The 25,245-nt window shown below is 50.8% G+C and overlaps 1 protein-coding gene and 1 long non-coding RNA gene across 3 annotated transcripts in view; one reads left to right on the top strand and one right to left on the bottom strand.

The window, feature by feature from the left end:
* Window positions 1-15,552, bottom strand: part of LOC147573055 (uncharacterized) — a 176,743-nt gene extending 161,191 nt beyond the window's left edge. Inside the window, exon 1 of the long non-coding RNA XR_015245640.1 lies at window positions 15,439-15,552. This is a non-coding gene — a long non-coding RNA (uncharacterized LOC147573055). The remainder of the gene's footprint in view (window positions 1-15,438) is intronic.
* A 2,244-nt stretch (window positions 15,553-17,796) lies between these two features.
* LOC147573054 (leucine carboxyl methyltransferase 1-like) overlaps window positions 17,797-25,245 on the top strand; it is a 57,363-nt gene continuing 49,914 nt past the window's right edge. Inside the window, exon 1 of one of the 2 annotated variants that reach the window (XM_086692671.1) lies at window positions 17,797-17,941. In XM_086692671.1, coding sequence (XP_086548797.1) covers window positions 17,832-17,941 — 110 coding nt within the window. In that variant the 5' untranslated portion in view covers window positions 17,797-17,831. The remainder of the gene's footprint in view (window positions 17,942-25,245) is intronic. The other variant, XM_086692672.1, reaches the window with a different exon arrangement.

Below are 25,245 nucleotides of genomic sequence, written 5' to 3'. Positions count from 1 at the left end.
CCCAGGCGCCCCTCGAGGTGGGTTTACTGACAATCAAAAGAGACCTACGCGGCACCTGGGTGGCTCACTGGGTCAAGTGTCTGACTTCGGCTCCGGTCACGCTCTCTCGGTTCGTGGGTTTGAGGCCCGCGTCAGGCTCTGTGCTGACAGCTCGGAGCCTGGAGCCTGCTTCGGATTCTGTGTTTCCCTCTCTCTCTGCCTCTCCCACGCTCGTGTTCTGTCTACCCTCTCTCACAAAAATAAATATTTACAAAAAAATTTATTTTTAATAAAAAAAAAAAAGGGACCTACTCAATACAACAGAAGTTTGAAAGAAGTGTTGAAAGGTAGAGGGGAAAGGCTCTGGTCAAATTTTCTCCTGTTTTTTTTTTTTTTGTTTTGTTGTGTTGTGTTACCTCTCTCCTTCCAGTAAGAGTAGAGTTTCACTCAGTGTGTCAGCCATCCCTCTGTAAGGACTTACCTCACGGTATATAATCATTTTTCCTTGCCTAACTCTTCCACAAGTCTGTGGAGCCCCTTCAGGGCAGAAGCCGCGTTTGTACTCACTTGGATTCTTTTCTGCTTTCCACAATGGCACATAATTTGGGCTCCGTAAGTGTCTCTTGAACAGATGAATCAACCATCCTAATTCTCTTCTTTGGTACACCCCACTCAAGAGACCACTGCATCATCCTCGCGCCTGTGATACACAAACCATCTCCCGAAACAGATTCATGCACCCATTGTCAACAAACTGCATGAGAACTCACTTCTGCTAGCCATTACTAGTTCTCCCACATGTCCATCCCACAGAACCTCACTGTGGGGTGACTCACGAGGTCCTCAATCTTGGGAAGAGAATATTGCCTTACAAGACACCACTCGAACTCTATGAATAGGGAACAGACACAATGGGAGAGCCACTCACACACAGAATATCACTCCTGGCTGCGGCGGGCGGTGGGGGGGGAGGTAACTTCTCTGCTTTCTAGCTTTCCTCTTGACCCAAATACCCCCCAAATCCCAATCCCGATGCCTACGCCAATAACACACAATTACAGTTCTAGGCTCTCTCTTGCCTCCGTTTTTCCTCCCTAGTCCTTCGTCATTCTTGACGTGGAAAAAATACAAACTTATGCAGGGAATCAACAGGAGTAAAGCCAAAGCTTCCCCAGGAACCAGTGTTGGCTCTGGGAGCAGAAAATGCCACACCCCTAAGAGCTCCGTAACAGCTGCTGCTTCCACTGGCATCTAGCAATAAAGATTTTCAAACAGAGTCAAAGGTCAGGGCCAGAATTACCATCCTACCACGAATCACTATTTACTCTATCCAGCTTTCATGTTCCCATTCTTGGGCTCACACCACCGGAGCGAGCTGGTAAGAACTAGATGTGTGCTGGATTGACAAATGTTTATGGAGAATCGACCCTATGACAGGAGCCACAGCAGAGCTGGCCAAGGAAACAGAAAGATGGCAAAGACTCTCAAGGCGTTCAGTCTAATGGAGAATACTTACAAGTAAACAGGCGTTGCATTATAGAAAAGCAGGTGCTACGTGGACGTATGTAAGTGGCCAGGAGAGGGACTCCCGATCCACGTTGGAGCATCAGAGAAGGTCTTTTAGAGGCAGTGACCTTTGTCTGGACACCTAAAGAATGAGTAGGAGGCAGGTATACGGCAGGTGAGGCCAAAGGAGCTTTGCAGACTTCCAGGTAGAGGCTAAGAGGGAAGAAGGTTCGGCGGCCTCTGGCAACCGAAAGGAGGCACATACGGCTGTAATTCGGAAGTGTGAAGAGAGAAGCTGCTACAGAGGAAGCCGGAGCCAAAGAGACCCTGAGTGGCTTGATAGCTTGAAAAGTCTCACAACTTTGTGCAAAAAGAGCAAACACCCCTTTCCTCATGAGATGTACAAACTGGCCAGAATGACAATGTGACAGATGTGCCTTCATAGTCACTAAATACTGATTTCACAATGCATGTTACTGAGAATGCCGGGGGGGGGGGGGGGTGGGGGTGGGGGGAGACAAAACTCCTAAGGAGTTATCTTGTAACTCATTCACAGATGCCTGCTTGAAGCTTCGGGCCCCACGACTATTCCGTCTGCCTTCCCCTTGGCACTCGTTATTTCTGTCATTTTCCTACAAATGACAGAAAAGTAGGCACCGCTAGGCTGTAGGGACAGGGATCCACTCTGGAAACAGGATAAGTGCACACGGAGATAACAGGCTGGGGGTAGCAACGAAATTGAACAAAACTAAGCACAACGTTGGGGGGGGGACGAAAGTGTAAAAAGCAAATATAGAAAGCTCAAGGGGAGGTAAAAGTATTTTCAGACACACACAGAAAAGAAGTGTCCCCACGTGCTCTGGCCAAACCAAACGCCCCCTTTTACTCAACTGTTGAAAACAAAGAAGAAGAAAAAGCGATGAAAAAGTCACACTTTCATAGCCCTTCTCGGAAGGAACAGTCAGCAGGGACAGGACAGCTCACTGCCCTGAAAGACCTTGAAAGATTTACCCCAGATAACACAGCACACCATAATCAACCTCCAGAGGCTCTCAAAACCACTACAAACTCCGGTCTCTTCTGTCATTTCATCATCCATCGTTTCCTGTCAAGCATTAAAGCCATACCAGAGAAACCTGGAGAAGGATTTGCTCCCCAATCCAAAGTGAGAAAAGCTGTTTTGACAGCCCCCCCCCCTTTTTGTTTTTCCATTTGCCCAAGGCCTTTCCACAATTCTTTCCTCCCGCTTCCAAATGTCTACAGGTCAAGAACTTGAGCAGTCGGGTCCATAGGGGCCACGGTTGGGAGAGGGCACACCCTCCAAAGTCCCTCCAAGGGAGTCCTGAGTCTCCCGAAGCGGCTCCGATGGGCTCTGATCGCCCCTTCCTTATTTACTGCCATCAGGCACTTGGAGGTGGACGGTCGGTCGGCAGCGGCCGGGCGACCCGGAAAGGCTGAGAATGCCGCCCCCCAGAGCACCGCGCCCGCCCGGCCTCGGGCACACCAGTTAGCCGAGTTTCCGCCCAAGGCCAAGCCCCGGGAGAGGGGGGGAGGCCCGGGGAAAGCTTGGGTCCAGACCCCAGAGGACGACGCTCAGCGGGGCCGGGACAATGGGCGGCGGGGACCCGCGCGGGGGGCGTCCCTGGAGGCCGGCCCGCCCCGCTGTTCCCGGGTGCTCGGGCGGCAGCCCTGAGCTGGCCGCCTGGCCGCGGCGTGGCGCAGCCCTCGTCCCTGGCCCGAAGCGGACACGGCGTGGAGCGGGCGGCCGGGCACGAGCACGGGGCCCCGCGGGGCAGCGGACCCGCCCCGGCCCGGGCCACGACCCCGACCCCTGATCCCCCGGCCCGCGCGCTCCCGTCCAGCCCCGCACGGCTCACTCACCTGCCCACGGTCTGCTTGGAGAGCTGCTTCATGTGCTTGAAGGGCAACGGCAGCGGCGGCCCGCGGGGCTCGCGCCTGGCGCGGCTACATCGCTTCCAGCCGAGGTGGCGGCGGCTGCGGCGTCAGCGGCGGAGGCTGCTGCGGCTGCTCCTGTGGCGGCTGCGCCTGCTGCTACGGCGGTGGCGGCTGCTGCGGTGGCGGCTGCTGCTGCGGCGGCTGCGCCGGCTACGCCTGCTGCGGCGGCAGCGGCGGCTGCTGCTATGGCGGCTGCTGCCACGGCGGCTGCGCCGGCTGCGGCCGCTACTGCGGCGGCTGAGCGACGGCTGCGGCAGCAGCGGCGACCGCGGCGGCGGTGGCGGCAGCTGCTGCTCCCAGGCCGGAGCCCCGCCCTCGCCGCGTCACTTCCAGTGGCGCCGCCCGCCGGGGGGCGCGTGGGGCCAGGCTGGCAGACGATCGCCAGGCTTGGGCGCGGCGCGCGGCCTGGCCCCCGCCGCCCGAGCCCCCTCCGCCCACCCCCCCCAACCCAGGCCGCTCCCTGGAGCGCGCGGAGCCCCGCGTCCCGGCCCCGGCTAGGCCGGGCACCGGTGGGAGGGGGCGGCGGTTCGTGATCTCGCGGTTCCTGAGTTTTAGCTCCGCGCTGGGCTCTGTGCTGACGGCTCGGAGCCTGGAGCCTGCTTCGGATTCTGTGTCCCCCTCTCTCTCCGCCCCACCCCTGCCTGTGCTCTCTCTCTCACTTTCAAAAATGAACAAACGTAAAAAAAAAATTAGGGGCGCCTGGGTGGCTCCGTCGGTTGAGCGTCCAACTTGGGCTCAGGTCATGATCTGGCAGTTTGTGAGTTTGAGCCCCGCGTCCGGCTCCGCGCAGACAGCTGGAAGCCTGGAGCCTGCTTCAGTCCCGTGTCTCCCTCTCTCTCTCCGCCCCTTCCCCGCCCATGTGCTGTCTCTGTCTCTCAAAAATGAATACACGTTAAAAGAAAATTGTTTTTAAGTTAAAAACACAGTGGCCCATCCCCCAGCCAAAATCCCAAAGGGAACCAGGTCCTGCCAGGGAACTTGCCTGCTCCTCGCAATCACCCAACGCTGTGCTTCTGCGGAGCCACCCCTCCGGCAGCAGCGGGTCTGACTCCCTCCCGCTGCCACAGGGCCCCTCCTGAAGTGGATCACCTAAGGAGAAGCGAGCTAAGCCTGCCCCTCCTGCCCCCGTGCACCTTGCCCACCCACCCCAGCTCATAGGCCAGATCCCCAGCACCACAAGCCTGGCAGTGTGCAAGTAGCCCAGACGGGCCACGCCACCCCACAGTGAATCCCGCCCCTAGGAGAGGGGAAGAGAAGGCACACACCAGTCCGACTGTAGCCCCAGCGGTGGGCTGGGGGCAGACATGGGGTCTGACTGCGGCTCCACCCACCAACTCCAGTTATACACCACAGCACAGGGGAAGTGCCCTGCAGGTCCGCACCACTCCAGGGACTATCCAAAATGACCCAACGGAAGAATTCCCCTTAGAAGAATCTCCAGGAAATAACAACAGCTAATGAACTCATCAAAAAGGATTTAAGTAATATAACAGAAAGGGAATTTAGAATAATAGTCATAAAATTAATCGCTGGGCTTGAAAACAGTATAGAGGACAGCAGAGAATCTCTTACTACAGAGATCAAGGGACTAAGGAACAGTCAGGAGGAGCTGAGAAACGCTTTAAACGAAATGCAAAACGAAATGGAAACGACGACGGCTCGGATTGAAGAGGCAGAGGAGAGAATAGGTGAACTAGAATAGAAGATAACGTTATGGAAAAAGAGGAAGCTGAGAAAAAGAGAGACAAAAAAATCCAGGAGTAGGAGGGGAAAATTAGAGAACTAAGTGATACACTAAAAAGAAATAATACACGCATAATTGGTATCCCAGAGGAGGAAGAGAGAGGGAAAGGTGCCGAAGGGATACTTGAAGAAATAATAGCTGAGAACTTCCCTGAACTGGGGAAGGAAAAAGGCACTGAAATCCAAGAGGCGCAGAGAACTCCCTTCAGACGTAACTTGAATCGATCTTCTGCACGACGTATCATAGTGAAACTGGCAAAATACAAGGATAAGGAGAAAAGTCTGAAAGCAGCAAGGGGTAAACGTGCCCTCACATAGAAAGGGAGAACTAGAAGACTCGTGACTGATCTCTCTTTTGAAACTTGGCAGGCCAGAAAGGATTGGCACGAGATCTTTAATGTGCTGAACAGAAAAAAATATGCAGCCGAGAATCCTTTATCCAGCAAGTCTGTCATTTAGAATAGAAGGAGAGATAAAGGTCTTCCCAAACAAACAAAAACTGAAGGAATTTGTCACCACTAAACCAGCCCTACAAGAGATCCTAAGGGGGATCCTGTGAGACAAAGTAGCAGAGACAGCACTACAAGCATAAAACATACAGACATCCCAATGACTCTAAACCCGTATCTTTCTATAATCACACTGACTGTAAATGGATTAAATTCGCCAACCAAAAGACACAGGGTATCCGAATGGATAAAAAAACAAGACCCATCTATTTGCTGTCTACAAGAGACTCATTTTAGATCTGAGGACACCTTTAGATTGAGAGTGAGGGGATGGAGAACGATTTATCATGCTACTGGAAGCCAAAAGAAAGCTGGAGTAGCCATACTTATAGCAGACAAACTCGACTTTAAATTAAAGGCTGTAACAAGAGATGAAGAAGGGCATTACATAATGATTACAGGGTCTATCCACCAGGAAGAGCTAACAATTATAAACGTCTACGCGCCGAATACCGGAGCCCCCAGACATATAAAGCAATTACTCATAAACATAAGCAACCTTATCGATAAGAATGTGGTAACTGCAGGGGACTTTAACACTCCACTTACAGAAATGGATAGATCATCGGGACACGTGGTCAATAAAGAAACAAGGGCCCTGAATGACACATTGGATCAGATGGACTGGACAGATATATTTAGAACTCTGCATCCCAAAGCAACAGAATATACTTTCTTCTCGAGTGCACATGGAACATTCTCCACGATAGATCATATACTGGGTCACAAAACAGCCCTTCATAAGTATACAAGAATTGAAATTATACCATGCATACTTTCAGACCACAATGCGATGAAGCTTGAAATCAACCACAGGAAAAAGTCTGGAAAACCTCCAAAAGCATGGAGGTTAAACAACACCCTACTAAAGAATGAGTGGGTCAACCAGGCAATTAGAAAAGAAATTAAAAAGTATATGCAAACAAACGAAAATGAAAATACAACAATCCAAACGCTTTGGGATGCAGCGAAGGCAGCCCTGAGAGGAAAACACATTGCAATCCAGGCCTATCTCAAGAAACAAGAAAAATCCCAAATACAAAATCCAACAGCACACCTAAAGGAAACAGAAGCAGAACACCAAAGGCGGCCTCAACCCAGCAGAAGAAGAGAAATAATAAAGAGCAGAGCAGAAATAAACCATATAGAATCTAAAAAAACAGTAGAGCAGATCAACGAAACCAAGAGTTGGTTTTTTGAAAAACATTAACAAAGTTGACAAACCTCTAGCCAGGCTTCTCAAAAAGAAAAGGGAGATGACCCAAATAGATAAAATCATGAATGAAAATGGAATTATTACAACCAATCCCTCAGAGATACAAACAATTATCAGGGAATACTAGGCAAAATTATATGCCAACAAACTGGACCACCTGCAAGAAATGGACAAATTCCTAAGCACCCACACTCTTCCAAAACTCAATCAGGAGGAAATAGAAAGCTTGAACAGACCCCATAACCAGTGAAGAAACTGAATCGGTTATCAAAAATCTCCCAACAAATAAGAGTCCAGGACCAGATGGCTTCCCAGGGGAGTTCTACCAGACGTTGAAAGCAGAGATAATACCTATCCTTCTCAAGCTATTCCAAGAAGTAGAAAGGGAAGGAAAACTTCCAGACTCATTCTATGAAGCCAGTATTCCTTTGATTCCTAAACCAGACAGAGACCCGGTAAGAAAAGAGAACTACAGGCCAATATCCCTGATGAATATGGATGCAAAAATTCTCAATAAGATACTAGCAAATCGAATTCAACGGCATAGAAAAAGAACGATTCACCAAGATCAAGTGGGATTCCTTCCTGGGATGCAGGGCTGGTTCAACATTCGCAAATCAATCAACGTGATACATCACATTAATAAAAGAAAAGATAAGAACCATATGATCCTGTCAATCGATGCAGAAAAGGCCTTTGACCAAATCCAGCACCCTTTCTTAATAAAAACCCTTAAGAAAGTCGGGATAGAAGGAACATACTTAAACATCATAAAAGCCATTTATGAAAAGCCCACAGCTAACATCATCCTCAATGGGGAAAAACTGAGAGCTTTTTCCCTGAGATCAGGAACACGACAGGGATGCCCACTCTCACCGCTGTTGTTTAACACAGTGTTGGAAGTGCTAGCATCAGCAATCAGACAACAAAAGGAAATCAAAGGCATCAAAACTGGCAAAGATGAAGTCAAGCTTTCGCTTTTTGCAGATGACATGATATTATACGTGGAAAATCCGATAGGCTCCACCAAAAGTCTGCTACAACTGATACATGAATTCAGCAGAGTTGCGGGATACAAAATCAATGTACAGAAATCAGTTGCATTCTTATACACTAACAATGAAGCAACAGAAAGACAAATAAAGAAACTGATCCCATTCACAATTGCACCAAGAAGCATAAAATACCTAGGGATAAAGCTAACCAAAGATGTAAAAGATCTGTATGCTGAAAACTATAGAAAGCTTATGAAGGTAATTGAAGAAGATATAAAGAAATGGAAAGACATTCCCTGCTCATGGATTGGAAGAATAAATATTGTCAAAATGTCAATACTAGCCAAAGCTATCTACACATTCAATGCAATCCCAATCAAAATCGCACCAGCATTCTTCTCGAAACTAGAACAAGCAATTCTAAACTTCATATGGAACCACAAAAGGCCCCGAATAGCCAAAGTCATTTTGAAGAAGACCAAAGCAGGAGGCATCACAATCCCAGACTTTAGCCTCTACTACAGAGCTGCCATCATTAAGACAGCATGGTATTGGCACAAAAACAGACACATAGACCAATGGAATAGAATAGAAACCCCAGAACTAGACCCACAAACGTATGGCCAACTAATCTTTGACAAAGCAGAAAGAACATCCAATGGAAAAAAGACAGTCTCGTTAACAAACGGTGCTGGGAGAACTGGACAGCAACATGCAGAAGGCTGAAACTAGACCCCTTTCTCACACCATTCCCAAAAATAAACTCAAAATGCATAAAGGACCTGAATGTGAGACAGGAAACCATCAAAACCCTAGAGGAGGAAGCAGGAAAAGATCTCTCTGACCTCAGCCGTAGCAATCTCTTACTCGACACATCCCCAAAGGCAAGGGAATTAAAAGCAAAAATGAATTACTGGGACCTTATGAAGATAAAAAGCTTCTGCACAGCAAAGGAAACAACCAACAAAACTAAAAGGCAACCAACGGAATGGGAGAAGATATTTGCAAATGACACATCGGACAAAGGGCTAGCTAGCATCCAAAATCTATGAAGAGCTCATCGAACTCCACACCCGAAAAACAAATAACCCAGTGAAGAAATGAGCAGAAAACATGGATAGACACTTCTCTAAAGAAGATATGCGGACGGCCAACAGGCACATGAAAAGATGCTCAACGTCGCTCCTCATCAGGGAAATACAAATCAGAACCACACTCAGATATCACCTCACGCCAGTCAGAGTGGCCAAAACGAACAAATCAGGAGACTATAGATGCTGGAGAGGACGTGGAGAAACGGGAACCCTCTTGCACTGTCGGTGGGAATGCAAATCGGTGCAGCCACTCTGGAAAGCGGTGTGGAGGTTCCTCAGAAAATGAAAAATAGACCTACCGTATGACCCAGCAATAGCACTGCTAGGAATTGACCCAAGGGAAACAGGAGTACTGATGCATAGGGGCACTTGTACCCCAATGTTTATAGCAGCACTCTCAACAATAGCCAAATGATGGAAAGAGCCTAAATGTCCATCAACTGATGAATGGATAAAGAAATTGTGGTTTATGTACACAATGGAGTACTACGTGGCAATGAGAAAGAACGAACTATGGCCCTTTGTAGCAACGTGGATGGAACTGGAGAGTGTGATGCTAAGTGAAATAAGCCATACAGAGAAAGACAGATACCATATGGTTTCACTCTTATGTGGATCCTGAGAAACTTAACAGATACCCATGGGGGAGGGGAAGGAAAAAAAAAAGAGGTTAGAGTGGGAGAGAGCCAAAGCATAAAAGACTCTTAAAAACTGAGAACAAACTGAGGGTTGATGGGGGATGGGAGGGAGGGGAGGGTGGGTGATGGGTATTGAGGAGGGCACCTTTTGGGATGAGCACTGGGTGTTGTCGGGAAACCAATTTGAAAATAAATTTCATATATTGAAAAAAAACTTTAACATCAGTGTTACCTAAGTGTTTTCAAAATTAAACACCATGCCACATTCTATGTGAAGTACTTACCAATTATTCTCTCTAGTGGCGGACCAACAATGGAGCAGTGAGAGTGGTTTGTCCAGGGGTACAAAAGAACGCTACATTGTCTATAGAAAGTTTATAAGCAAGAATACAATCAATTCAACACTGAAAAAAAAAAAAACAGTGGCTACTTCTTTTGTTTGCAATAATTTTTTTATGTTTATTTTTCTTGTTTGAGAGTGAAAATGGGGGAGGGGCAGAGAGAGAGAGAGAGACAGAGAGGGAGAAAGAGGACCTGAAGCACGTTCTGCGCTGACAGAGGCGGGGCTGAGAGGTCACGAGCCACAAGATCACAAGGCACGAGACCACAACCTGAGCCAAAGTCAGATGCTTACACTGACCGAGCCACCAAGGCACCCCAAAACAGTGGTTACTTCTGACCAGGGTGGACATTGGTGGGCTTGGAGGCTGTGGCCAAAGGAAGACATACACGTACATTTGTCTCTATGGGAGGAGAGTATTCTCCAACCGCTTTGTTTGGGTGGAGGCCCACTCAGTGTGGTCTGGTTTACAAGTAACAGCATAAATGGGCTGAAGTAAAATTTATCAACAAGGAATATGTTGCCTCCAGAACCCCCAAAATACGGAAAGATTTGAGACTTGTATGTCCTCAACAAACGTGTCCAACAAATGTCCTCACGGTAGGATGTCAGACATGCGAGGTCATACCTGTGCTCCCGGTAAGTTAAGGTCCCGCCTGCAAAGATGACATGTGATAGCAGAAGGGTTTGGGTGCCCTGTGCGTAACAAGGTAAAACATGTCCCCTTCAAGGTCAAGGGAAAGCTGGCCGAGAGGACATTGAAATCGGCGCTGAACAGAACCTATTAGCCAAATCTAGAAGAAACAGCAAACGATTTACCGTCTTTAAATCTGTTGGGATCCCAGGTGTTTTAAGGGTAGCAGGGTTTATACGGATAGAACTATAACGGAAAACAGTGGCTACTTATGGGGCACCTGGCTGGCTCAGTCGGTTGGGCGTCCCACTTCGGCTCGGGTCACGATCTCGCGGTCCCGCGAGTTCGAGCCCGGCGACGGGCCCTGTGCTGACGGCTCAGAGCCTGGAGCCCGTTTCGGGTTCTGTGTCTCCCTCTCTCTGACCCTCCCCGTCCATGCTCAGTCTCTCTCTGTCTCAAAAATCAATAAACGTAAAAAAAAAAAAGAAATTAATAAAAAAGAAATAAAACCTGGAAACGTCTGAATTCCAAAACTCATCTGGCCCCTAGGGTTTTGGAAAAAGGACCGGGGGCCTGCTTTACTTTTCACATCCACGTTTAAGACAATAGACACACACGGCAGGTAGGAGTGTAATAATATTTGTACGTGGATCTATACTTGGATTGATTACGATGGCATCTGCCTACATTTGAGGAACAGAAACAGAATCATAAAGGCCAAACATCGCCAGTCCGACAAGACTGCCTGGTGTGCATACTGACTCCGGGACCCTATGCCATACCCCCACGTCCAATCTCGGGGGCAGGGGGCTGCCGCCGACACACTGGGAACCACGACCACAGACATTGTTTCCTCTTGGAATAACATGCTGCCTTCACGTGTAAAACCAACGCCATAAGGCCACACGTGAGCACATCTGTTTAGGGTTCATCTTGGTTCAGTGAACCGTGGGCTTTCTTCACTCACCTATAAACAACCCTGTTTGATTTCACAGTAGGTAATACAGTGGATGACCACGCCACGGAAGCTCGGATTCAGAGGTCGTGGGGAGAACACATTCCTCTCCTCCTCTGCTCTATGCAGAGGCTGGACGGGATCCACTCAGACTGAAGCGAACCAAGCACAGCCACCTCCTCTGGAAAAGGCAGAGGAAGTCAGGGCGTGGAATAGGTGGGGGGGGGGGAGAATGTTACCGCTGATAGAGCGAGGACACGGTTTGCAACGCCGAACACAGAAAGGGCCGTCTCGCGGAAGGGAGACAGATGCGTCTTGGCACCAGAGGACTCCCCTGGGACTCACGGGCAGAGATGCCTTGGATTCACGTTGCCCCTAACTGAACGGGCTACCTCGCAAGGTAGAGACTCTGCTGCTCCTGGAGAAGGTCGTTAGAGACCCGTGAGCAGGGAGGGGTCCGCAAGGAACGAACCACAGCAGGACAAGCCAGGTAGGGACCCAGGCACACTGGACGGTCGATGCCCCACCCAGACGGGACAGCACCTACGCAGCTGCAGCTACGACGACGTGTACTCGCACAAGGGCGCGATGCCGCGATGCCAGGCTTTGCGAGGTCTTGCAAGATTTGAGAAGAACCTGGAAGTCCAGGTTTCCATGTGAGAACTCCCAAGTGTTCAGTATGGCCCAATGATTGTCATCAAGACTTCCACACGTAAGAAACAGACCAAACAGAACACATCTTCACCCTGCAGGCAAACATCACCCATCTTGAGTTTTCACGATTCACATACCCAGAATCTCAAAGGAGTCGACCAGGCTTTCCCAACCTCACCACTCTTGACATTTGGGACCAGATAATTCTGTGCGGCGAGGCTGTCCTGGGCGGTGTAGGCTGGTCAGCAGCAGCCCCGGCCTGTGTCGCCAGATGCCAGGAGCACCCCACGCCCGAGCCAAGTCACGACAAAAACAAAAACGTCTCCGGCCATTGCCAAATGTCCCCCAGGGGGCCATCCCTGGCGGGAGCCCCTGGACTAGAGCAACATCCAACTCTCAGCTTCCAGGATTCTGTGGAAGCGTCGTCACACAGAATTCTAACACGGGGTTTCTTAAAGAAAGAGTTGCCTGGGTGAAGTAAGGACTTCTCCCTGCTTTGCAGGCAGAACCCTGGTTTCTGATGAACGGCAGCGCTCTTATCAACTAGCCCGATGACCTCTTTGAGTCCTCGCTTCCTCATCATTAAACCAGGAATAAATAACATCACCTCTGGGACTTGCCTTGGAGAAGGCAGCGAGAGACTTGACTCAAAAGCATCTAGCCCAGCAAGTCAGCAAGCACCAAAGACATTTCATCCAAAGGAACCCTTCCCTGGCGGGCAGCCGGCCCAGTGTCTACAGTCGGAAACACACGGGGTCCGGAGTCACACCCCGGGCCCCAAGTCCTGCCTCGGCCACTCGCTGGCTGGGCAGACAACGGCAGGTCATTTTTCCTCTCTCTAAGCCAGAAATGATAACAAGCACCAGTAGGTGAGACCAGGCCAGGTGGTTCGGTACAGCGCTTGGTAAATCAAACCAGGAGAGAAGTAGTGATGATGGCTACTCTCGGATCTCTGAAACGTTTCTGTAAAGGAAAGGACGAGCTCGTCGACACATCCGAGAACTGAGAAGGTAGTAATGGGAGGGTGGGGCGCAGGAGGAAAAAGAGAAAAATCATCACAGGAATCTTCACCTCCCCAACCTTTTACACAAGCAACTGCCCACTGGTGACCCACAGACCGAATCTGGCCACAGATGTGTTTTGTTTAGTCCCACTCAGGGCCCTGGTGGTCGTTTTCAATTGGCATTAAATGCCACCTCATCTTCATGAAAATCCAGAAGGATTTAGGCCTTTCTCAACAACTCCAAAGGTCGGGCCCGACAGCGGGCCCATAGTCTCACGCGGCCCTTTGGTAAGACAGGCGCCGTCGGGTCCCCCACGGCCCTCACCCGGTCGAAGTCGCTCTTGTTTTCTTCTTATTAGCCCGGCCCCCTGAGGCTTGGAGTTTGCAACCCTGACTTACCTAAAGGCTACTATCCAGGAGAACATTCAGGCCTCCAGGGAGAGCTTCCATCTTGGCAGAAGCTGACATCCAAAGAGACACTCCCTTCCAGAGCCTCACCCGCGTAGTCAACTCTGTTAGGTCCCCAGATGCCTGTCCTCCTGGACTCATCGACCTCACAACCAAATGCGCAAGTTCCTCACCTTGGTGCACCCCTTCCTCCACACCCTCCACGCCAACTGCCATCCACAGCTACCGGATTCTCTGCGTCAGGGATTTCCAAAAAGCTCTTTCTTTCCTTTTAGCAGGACTAGAAAAGACCACACTTCCTGCCTCCTGCTGGTAAGAACACCCCGGTTATCTTGCACCAGAACGACAATGTGACAGATGTGTCTTGATAGTCACTAAATACTGGTTTCACAATGCATGTTACTGGGAATGCCAAGGGGGTGGGGGGGGGGGTGGAGACACAAAACTTCTAAGGAGCTATTTTGTAACTCATTCACAGATGCCTGCTTGAAGCTTTGGACCCCACGACTATTCCGTCTGCCTTCCCCTTGGCACTCGTTATTTCTATCATTTTCCTACAAATGACAGAAAAGTAGGCACCGCTAGGCTGTAGGGACAGGGATCCACTCTGGAAACAGGATAAGTGCACACGGAGATAACAGGCTGGGGGTAGCAACGAAATTGAACAAAACTAAGCAAAAAGTTGGGGGCGGGGGGAACAAAACTGTAAAAAGCAAATATAGAAAGCTCCAGGGTAAGTAAAAGTATTTTCAGACACACACAGAAAAGAAGTGTCCCCACGTGCTCTGGCCAAACCAAACGCCCCCTTTTACTCAACTGTTGAAAACAAAGAAGAAGAAAAAGCGATGAAACAGTCACACTTTCATACCCCTTCTCGGAAGGAACAGTCAGCGGGGACAGGACAGCTCACTGCCCTGAAAGACCTTGAAAGATTTACCCCAGATGACACAGCACACCATAATCAACCTCCAGAGGCTCTCAAAACCACTACAAACTCCGGTCTCTTCTGTCATTTCATCATCCACCGTTTCTGTCAAGCATTAAAGCCATACCAGAGAAACCTGGAGAAGAATTTGCTCCCCAATCCAAAGTGAGAAAAGCTGTTTGGAAAGCCCCCCCTCTTTTTGTTTTTCCATTTGCCCAAGGCCTTTCCACAATTCTTTCCTCCCGCTTCCAAATGTCTACAGGTCAAGAACTTGAGCAGTCGGGTCCATAGGGGCCACGGTTGGGAGACGGCACACCCTCCAAAGTCCCTCCAAGGGAGTCCTGAGTCTCCCGAAGCGGCTCCGATGGGCTCTGATCGCCCCTTCCTTATTTACTGCCATCAGGCACTTGGAGGTGGACGGTCGGTCGGCAGCGGCCGGGCGACCCGGAAAGGCTGAGAATGCCGCCCCCCAGAGCACCGCGCCCGCCCGGCCTCGGGCACACCAGTTAGCCGAGTTTCTGCCCAAGGCCAAGCCCCGGGAGAGGGGGGGAGGCCCGGGGAAAGCTTGGGTCCAGACCCCAGAGGACGACGCTCAGCGGGGCCGGGACAATGGGCGGCGGGGACCCGCGCGGGGGGCGTCCCGGGAGGCCGGCCCGCCCCGCTGTGCCCGGGGACTCGGGCGGCGGCCCCGAGCTGGCCGCCTGGCCGCTGCGTCGCACAGCCCTCGTCCCTGGCCCGCAGAGGACCCGGCGCGGAGCGGGCGGGCGGCCGGGCCGGAGCGCGGGGCCCCGCGGGGCAGCGGGCCCGCCCCGGCCCGGGCCACGACCCCGACCCCCGGTCCCCGACACGCGCGCTCCCGGCCGGCCCGGTACGGCTCACTCACCTGCCCACGGTCTGGTTGGCGAGCTGCTTCGTGCGGTTCAAGAGCAGCGGCAGCTGCGGCCCGCGGGGCTCGGGCCTGGCGCGGCTACATCGCTTCCAGGCCGAGGCGGCGGCGGCGGCTGCTGCTGCGCCTCCTGCGGCTGCGGCGGCGGCTCTGGCTGCGCAGGCTGTGGTTGCTACTGCGGCTGCTGCGGCGGCTGCGACTGCTACTGAGGCTGCGGTGGCGGCTGAGCGGAGGCGGCGGCTGAGCGGAGGCGGCGGCTGAGCGGAGGCGGCGGCTGCGCCGGCTGCGACTGCGGCTGCGGTGCGGCTGTACTGCGGCGGCGGCGGCGGCGGCGACTGCTACTGCGGCGGGTGCGGCGGCTGATGCTGCTGCGCCGGCTGCGGCTGCTACTGCGGCTGCTGCGGGGACTGAGCGGCGGCGGCGGCTGCGGCTGCTGCGGCGGCTGAGCGGCGTCTGTGGCGGCGGCGGCGGCGGCGGCTGCGCTGGCTGCGGCTGCTACTGCGGCTGCTGCGGGGACTGAGCGGCGTCGGCGGTTGCGGCTGCTACGGCGGCTGAGCGGCGTCTGCGGCGGCGGCGTCTGCGGCGGCGGCGTCTGCGGCGGCGGCGTCTGCGGCGGCGGCGTCTGCGGCGGCGGCTGCTGCTCCAGGGCCGGGCCGGAGCCCCGCCCTCGCCGCGTCACTTCCATTGGCGTCGCCCGCCGGGGACCGCGCGGGGCCGGGCTGGCAGAGGAGCGCCAGGCTCGGGCGCCGCGCGCCGCCTGGCCCCCGCCCCCCAGCCCTGGCCGCTTCGCCGAGCGCACCGAGTCCCGCTCCCGGCGCCGCCGCGGTCCCGACTCCCGCCCCGGCTAGGCCGCGCACCGGTGGGACTGGGCGGCGGTTCGTGATCTCGCAGTGCCTGAGTTTTAGCTGGCGGTGGGCTCTGTGCTGACGGCTCGGAGCCTGGAGCCTTCCTTGGATTCTGTGTCCCCCTTCTCTCCGCCCCACCCCTGCTTGTGCTGTCTCTCATACAAACACACTACTTACAAACAAACTACAAACACACTGCTTACCTAGAAAATGTTTTAGAAGGCCAGTATAAAATATATGTAACGAATGTCTTCGGTAAGTGTAATAATGAAACACAGGTGAACCACCCCAACTTGAGAAATTATTGAAGGGCCTAAGTAACCCTTCCCTTCCAGTGTTGTATCCTCTCCACTCTCTAAAGGTCACAAGTGTGGTGATTCCTGTCTCCCTCCCTCCCCCCGCCATTCCTTTATTTTTCTGTAGAGTGTTTTATCATATATATATATATATATATATATATATATATATATATATATATGTATCTCTTAACATCCGTTTTGCTTGGTTTGGACTTTATAAAAGTGTTACATCCCTTCTTTCACTGAATATTATGTCCTTAGATTCAGCCATTGACCCTTGTAACTGGCAGCTCTGGTGCATTTACACTGCAACATAGTTTTCCATTGTACCAATTTCCCACACATTCCTTCCTCCACATTTGAAAGGCGATTATGTGCGCAAAGCCCTTACTTAGCACAGCTCCTGGCGCAGAGTTAGCACTCAGTGAACATTTGTTCAATTGTCGAATGAGACTGAGCCCCGACTAACTGCAACACGAACACTTGTTTCCTCCAGCTGGACTCTCTGCCCTTCGACCCAAAGCTGAGCATCCTGCTAGTTCTCCCGCCCTGCGTGAATCACAGTTATAAAATTTTCTGACCAGCAATAAGAAACCCAAAGCCTGGGGTACCTGGGTGGCTTAGTGGGTTAAGCGACCGCCTCCTGATGTCAGTTGCGGTCATGATCTCACGGTGGCGAGATGGAGCCTAGCGTCAGGCTCTGCGCTGCGCATACAGCTTGTTGCAGATTCTCTCTCCTTCCCGTGACCTTCCCACTTGTCTTCTCTCTCTCTCTCGTTCATAAATAAACACACACACACACACACACACACACACACACACGAATAAATGAATAAATAAGTAAATAAGTAAGTAAACAAATGAATACCCAATGCACTCCCAGCGCACCCACGACCACAATTCCCAGAAAGCATTGCGGTGCTCTCGTTTTGCGTCCACTTGTTTCCTTCCCCCTACTCAGCGGACTTGCGGTGGTGTGGGCGGGGCCAATAGAGCTATCCAATGAGCCCTTCCGCGGGCCAAGGGGGCGGAGAAATTGTCCAATGAGCGTCTGGGCAGAGGCGCCAATGAGCGGGAAGGTTGCTGGGGCAGCTGAGGTGGGCGGCGTCACTGAGCCGCACCGGCTGAGACCGCTGGAGCCCAGCCCCTCTCTCCGGTGTTCTCAGAGGCTCACTCCTTTCCAGGGCATTTGTGGAGCCCGCTTCCATGTCCCCGGTGGGCACGGCACCCCGGAACCTCCACGCCCATGGCCGCTAGCCTGAGGAGGCCCTCTTTCACAGCCTCTTCTTCCTCCTCGACAGACCCAGACGACGAGGGCGTGCGCTGCACTTGCGAAGATGCTTCTATATGCAAGAGGTGCCTGCCGGGCTCGGGCTTAGGGGCCGGCGTCCCTGGGGGGCTGGGGCCTAGGTGGGAGGCGGGCCTGTGATCCCAGCGTATCGGGAACATCCTGGTGCGCCAGAAGGTACCCGTCAATTTCCGGCGACCCTGGTTTCACACCTGTGAAGTGCACAGAGCAGCGGTTCATTTATTTAACTGGTAATTGTCTCACTTCTGCCGTGTGTCAGGCCTGGGGAGAGCGGGACTGGGAATCCGGCCCTAAACCAGCCGAACGGGGTCTTGTGGCCTTCGTGAGGCTCAAGTCTTGCTGGGAGACAGACTTCACAGACAGTGAAGCAAATAATTCTAGTCTTGAGGAGTTAGGAGAAGTGCAAGTTCTTCCTCTTTAATAGGTTACTTTTCATTGGGGGTTGTTACGATCCCCATCGTGCCCCTGAAACTCAGGCCAGTCGAAATGGGGGGGGAGGCGGGGGGGGGAATGGACTGCCGGGGCCCCATAATGTTGCTGTGCAGAGCCAGCATTTTCCAGAGCTCTTGCCTGTATGCCACAGGGGTCTACATACTTGGGGGTGTAGTGAGGGCAGTATCGTGAACACAGACATGTATCACACACCTGGAAGCACGAGGCTCGAGTGTACTTTATTCATTCGTTCCACAGAAATTATTGAGCGTATCTGTTGTGCCAAAGCCTTCTTTTTTGAATGGTTGGTGGGTATTCAGTTATTGGGAACACATGATGAATAGGACTGACGTGGCGTCTGACGGCAGCACCACCTCGTCGGAAAAGACAGGAAGCAAATAATTCCCTGTGAAATACATAATTACGGTTTTGTGTTGAGTGCTGAGAAATACGGCATGCCATTCGAGTTTGTAATTTAGGCAATAATGTTGAAGCTGAGATCACAAGGCTGAATGCAAAACGGGGATATAGGAGGGTGTTGGGGCAGAGCAGGGGAGTGCGAACTGTTAAAGGAATGGGTAGAATGCCCTTGAAGCTGGGGCCACTAGGGAATGTAGGTGGGGAATGCCAAGGTTTTGGGTTAAGGCTCGCACTTTTTGTAGGTTCTTGGAGACTAAGCATAGTGCTTTAAAACATGGACCTTGGGGCCAGGCTCTGTCAAGCTGATCCTAGCTCTGCCACTAAACCATTCTGCATCAAGTTTCTTGATCGGGCTCTGCTTCTGATGCTGTGTCTCCCTCTCTTTCTGCCCCTCTCCTGCTCATGCTCTATCTCTTTCTCTCAAAAAATAAATAAATGTTAAAAAAGAAATTAAGAAAGAAAGAAACCACAGATGCTCACGTCCTACTCTAGACTCACGGAAGCAGAATCTGCTGGGATAGGTCCTGGGCGATAAAGCCTGGGCGTGTTTGCCATCTGGGCGCATTTCATTGAAGCTTCTTTTGCACTGGCCTTTCCCTCATGTGAAAAAAACATGCAAAAAGATTGTGAGAATCCGTAAGTTAGTGTTTTAAGACATGTTGTAGGTCTCTCTCCTTCAAGTTCCGTGATATCTTCACCGTAACGTGTTAAACCCTTCAATCTTGTCAAAAGATCACGTTATTAAATAGGGATTCCTTGCATGAACCGTGGGCTGTCTGTCGTCTGAGTTTTGAAGTGGGGGGATAACAATGGTAACCCACCTTCGGGATGTAAGGATTCAATGAGATCACAGACACGAGGCAGTTAGCACAGGATCTGGCACAGCGTGAAGCCTTCAATAAATTGTTACTACTGGTTTTGATTTCCCTCCATTCCGAACACTGTTTGGTTGAAGTTATTGAATATGTCATCCCTGTGGATCAGGCTGGTTCCCCCCGCCTCAGGTTACGGCCATAACAGCCCTAATTTAACACGGGAGCCAGTTAGCTTCCCAGGACTCGTGCGGTTCTGTTACTTCTCTTGCAGGTTGTTCCCTCCTTCCTTTCAGAGTCCTCCCGGGGATAGTAGTGATGTGAACAGTGTCAGACGGCTGTCGGCAGGATTAAATGTGGCGCGCTCCCCACAGTGCCTGGCACATGGCAGGGGTCGAAGACTGGTGGTTATTATCAGCACTGTCCCAGTTGTCATCGTCAGTGCCGTGACCATCAGCATGGGCCTGTGCTCTCAGTCCTGCGGTCCTACAGTGAGAACTCTTCTGAGCGGACATTCTGGGCTTATGCTTAAAAATTCCATGGGATTCCGCAGGTATTTTTCCAGCGCTTACTGTGACCGCTAACTCTCGCCACTACCCATCTCCCCTCTCCTTGTCTTCTCCGTCCTGTGCTGCCCGCCCAAGGCAGTTCCCTCTGTTGTTTACCCCTGACCCCCTCTCCCCAGACCCTCCCTGTGTCCTGGGAAATTCCCACTCCTTAATCGCCAGCCTCGTCTCTTTCCTCAGCCTCTCCTTAGCCATCTCTTCCCTCTCTTTGCTTTGACGCTGGTCCTTCCCCGGGGATATCCTTTTTTGAAGTCCTCTCAGATGGTGCCTCTGTTTTCTCATACCCCGGGGTATGAGATTTCAGGATCGGGGGTGCAAGATTTGTGTCCTTGTTCTTTGACCCCCCCCAACCCCCCGTTTCTTTGAGATCCATGGTCCCCAGGTGCAGCACCCTCTCTTCCTCCTCATTACTGTTTTCTCCTGGTTATTCACCTGATCCGTGGACGTCTTGGGTGCCTGGCCCACAGTCCTCCTGTCTGTCTCGACCTTCTTGCCATCAGCCGAGTCGGCTTCACGGTGCTTGTGGAGGACCCAGGCTACGCACAGGGCACTCGTTTTCTGGAACGCCTCGTCTCTAGTGATCACCTCTTCTCATCCATGTCTGTCACCATCGCCGCGGTGGCACCCTGCGTTTCCGCCCTGGTGCCGCGCCGCCTTATGCGTGAGCAGCGCGGCCTCTCTCGACCCCGATCTCTGCTTTCCACCTTGCTTGGTCAGTTATTTCTGCTATGTCCTCAGGGTGTTTTTCCTTAGGACCTGAGGGTTTTTTTTTTTTTTTTCCTGTCCTTTAGATGCCCCTCTAGGCTGGTATCTCTGAGTAGAGCTTAGAGTTTCCCCTGAGATGGCCCCCTGAGAAGGACAATGGTGGGGACAGACTTGTAGGAGGTGAGGGAGGGAGCCCTGTGGATGTCTCTGGAAACGGTGTCCCAGGCAGAGAGCAGGGAGGGTAGGAAGCCCCATGGAGGGAGCAGGCCTGACTTGTTCCAGGAAGGACCAGGCCAGCATGAGGGAGAAGGAGGAGGGCTGAAGGGGTCTTAGGGACTTGTGGTGGTGTCCGATGGAGAATTTTGAACCGAAGAACGAGGTGACCTGACTTGGGTTTTAATGGGATCACTCTAGCTTCTCTGTTGAGAGCAGCCTGTAGGGAGCAAGGACGGAAGCAGGGAGATCAGTTAATAGGCTGATGGAATATTCCAAGACAGAGGTGCTGCTGTCTTGGGTCAGGATGGTAGCACTGGAAGGGCTGAGAATCGACCAGATTCTGGGTACGTTTTGAAGGAGGAGGTGATGGGATGTGTTGACAGATTGGATGTGGGTGAGGCCAGTGAGTGAAAGAAGAAGCCAAGCCCTCTGGCTCATCTCAGATGCGGCCCCACCAGGAGGCCCCTGACACCTGCAGACCGGGCCCAGCCCCTTCCGTGTTCTCTGTGTGTGTCCTTGGCGGTGGTCAGTCCAGCTGCGGTGTAGGCGTAGTGTTGAACGTTTGTCTCCCCCCGCGAGAAGAAAGGTGCGGGGAATGACCGTGTCTGCCTTAGCCACGTGCCTGCTAGACCCATTTCTCAGGCGGCAAAGTGACGAGGAACTGAATGCCGATGCTCAGGGTTGCACTTCCTGATGAGGTCTCAACATTCTGCTGTTCTGTTTCACTGGATTTGAGTGGTCTGTCTGTTTTAGATACCAGGCCAGGGGCTGTAAGTCTGAAATCCTGTTGTAAAAATTACAGGAGTTAATCTGATTTCAACCAAATCCAAAAATGTCTCCCTTGAGGTGCAGGTGGGTCACAGGATCACCTTCCTGGAGAGGCGGCATTTTCCCAAGGGCCTAGGCCTTTCCAGCACACGGATTGCATCTTTGCAGCCGTGCCCAGAGAGCAGCGCTTGAGAGATTGATCTGAATATTTGAAGGTGGGGGCTGCTGCTTTCCATCCTCAGAGAAGATGTGTCACTTTAGAATTGGAATATTCTGGTGAGGATAAATTAGCTGCCCAACTTGCCCATCAGGAAGGTCCCGTAAATCGTGGATTTTCTGCAACCCTCTCCTCATGTTTTCAAAAAAGCAACAATTTAAATTTTGGAAAATATCTATGAAAAACAATGATTTCAAATCTAGAATACTATTTTTTTTTTAATGATTATGTTTTTAAGATTTTTTTAATTTTTTAAACATTATTATTATTATTGATGTTTTGTTTATTTATTTTTGAGGGGGGACGTGGAGGAGCAGAGAGAGAGAGGGCGAGAAAGGCTCCATGCCATCTACGTGGAGCCCAGTGTGGGGCTCGGTCCCACAAACCATGAGATCGTGACCTGAGCCAAAATCAAGAGCCAGGCGCTTAACCAACGGAGCCACTCATGTGCCCCTAAGATTTTTTTTTAATTTTTTTTTTTTGTTATTTTTTTAATGCTTATTTATTTTTTTCAACTTTTTTTTTTTTTTTTTTTAATTTTTGGGACAGAGAGAGACAGAGCATGAACGGGGGAGGAGCAGAGAGAGAGGGAGACACAGAATCGGAAACAGGCTCCAGGCTCCGAGCCATCAGCCCAGAGCCTGACGCGGGGCTCGAACTCACGGAGCGCGAGATCGTGGCCTGGCTAAAGTCGGACGCTTAACCGACTGCGCCACCCAGGCGCCCCTAATGCTTATTTATTTTGAGAGAGAGCGTGCGCAAGCGAGCGAGTGTGTGCACGTGGGGTTAAGGAGGGTGGCAGAGAGAGAGGGGGAAGGAAGGAATCCCAAGCAGGCTCCACTGTGTCAGTGCAGAGCCTGATGCGAGGCTTGATCTCACAAAATGTGAGATCATGAGCTGAGCTGATACCAAGATTCGGATGCTTAACTGACTGAGCCACCCAGATTCCCCCCCCCCACCCCCAAGATTTTGTTTTTAAGTAGTCTCTACACCCAACGTGGAGCTCAAACTCACAACCCTGAGATCAAGAATGACATACTGTTTGAGCCAGCCAGGTGCCCCCTAATGGTTAATTTGTTAAAGGGCAAAAGTCAGTACTTTTCCCCAACTCGTTAGTCTAATCTGAATATACTGTACATATAAGTTTTTGTCTCCATTTTTTTTGTTGTTGTTGTAATGGCTGAACAGTATTCCACAGTGTGGTTTTAGTTTATGTGACTGTTCTTCTGTTCATTATTTGGGTAGCTATGATTTTGCTATTAAAACGGGGCTGCGATACACATCTTTGCGTGTGCGGTTCAGTTTCCCAGTGAGATGGATTTCAGGGGAGAAGCCTTTGCAAAGTGGTCCTCGAAAGAGGTTGTGTCCGTTTCTGTTCTCATGGTAAAAGAGATGCTAAATACAGAATATTCTCAGTCTCTTAAATTGTCTGTCAGCTGGCAGGTGGATAATACCTCTTAAAAATTTTTATTTTATTTAAAAAACTTTTATTATACTCACTAGTAAGACTGAGTATTTTTATTAAAAAAATTTTTTATGTTTATTTTTGAGAGAGAGAGAGAGAGCAAGCGGGGAAGGGGCAGAGAGAGGGAGAGAGAGGATCCGAAGCAGGCCCTGTGCTATTAGCACAGAGCCTGACGCGGGGCTCGAACTCACAAACTGTGAGATCATGGCCTGAGGCGAAGCCAGACGTTCAACCGCCTGAGCCACCCTGGCGTCCTAAGACTGAGCATTTTTAGTTCTTCACTATCTCTGATATTTTTTTACATGACGCCTTTCTCCTTATATTTTCCTAACTGGGTTTTTGGATTTTTGTTTCATTTATGTTTTTATTGGTCTGTAAGAACTTGTCATATGTATGGGAGTAGTCCTTTGCCTACGTATGTGTTCCATTATTTTCTCTCAAACTATTGCTTGTCTTTAAGTTTAGCTTGTACCGTACATTTCATGATGCAGAAATTCTGAATCAATCTTTATGGTCCCAAGTCTAACTTTATGGCTTGGGGCTTTTGGGTAACGTTTTATGAGACCGTTTTCAATCACTGCCTTTTCTTTTAGCACTTGTATGGTTTTGGCTTCTATTGCTTAGAGCATTCATCTATCTTTATAATTTTGTATGTTATAAGTTAGCAGTTTTTGTTCCTACACTGTCCGTTGATGGTCTGTATCCTCCATTGATTTGAAATATCACTTACATACTAAATTCTTAGGTATACTTTAGCACAGCAATGCGTAGATCATTCTTGACTTCCAGTCGGAATTGCTTTTTTCATTTCGATGCCTAAACGTTTTGACTTGCGAAGTGTTAGTCGTGACTTGCCAAGAGCTCTTCTAGCTTGGGGTAAAACAGGGTTGTATCAGTGAGTAGCACAATCTCCTTAGTTCATTTGAGCAGCTGTACTCCAGGAAGAAAGAAAAGAAAGCGATACTAACCAAAGCATGTGTTTGAGTCTGTGAAAGCAGTAGGTTTTCAGGGAGTCCCACCCTGTAGACTTCTACATACTTCTCATTGGCCAGAATTGGGCAGGTGACCTCACCCCTAGCTGCAAGAAAGTGTGGGAGGGGAGAATTTCTCACGGGGCAGATTGATACCTCAAACAAAATGGGGGTAAGGAGGAAGGGGTAAGTGGATATTGAATGGGGAATATCCCCCATCGGAGGGTCAGCTATATCGCTCATCTTTCTTGTTCTTCAGAATTTCCCCAGGTATTCTTAAGAGACAGAGGGAGAGGGGAAGGAAGAAAATGGAGGTGGGAGAACAGGGGTGAGAGGGTGATGATTTATAAAATAAAATGCTCAGGTCTTTAGTGTTCAGTTTGATGAGTCTTAACAAGTGTATATGGTTGACTCTTGAACAACATGGGTTTGAACTGCACTTATATGTGGCTTTTTCGAAAAATGCACTACAGTACTCTAAACGTATTTCCTTTATGATTTTCTTAATATTTTCTTTTTTTTTAGTGCTTATTGATTTTTGAGAGAGAGAGAGAGAGAGAGAGAGAGAGTGCGCACGTGCACGAGCAAGGGAGAGGCAGAGAGAGGGAGAAAGAGGATCCAAAGTGGGTTCCGCACTGACCGCAGAATGCCCGATGCGGGGCTCGAATCCATGAACTATGAGATCGTGCCCTGAGCTAAAGTCAGACACTTAACCAACTGAGCCACCCAGGTGCCCCTCTTAATATTTTCTTTAGCCTACTTTATTGAAAGAATACAAT

Source organism: Puma concolor, chromosome E3 (genome assembly GCF_028749965.1).
Source record: "Puma concolor isolate L17-30 chromosome E3, mPumCon1.1.hap2, whole genome shotgun sequence".
NCBI classification, from domain to species: Eukaryota; Metazoa; Chordata; class Mammalia; order Carnivora; family Felidae; genus Puma; species Puma concolor.
Note: the sequence above shows the minus strand (reverse complement) of the source record. Positions and strands in the feature narration are given on the sequence as shown.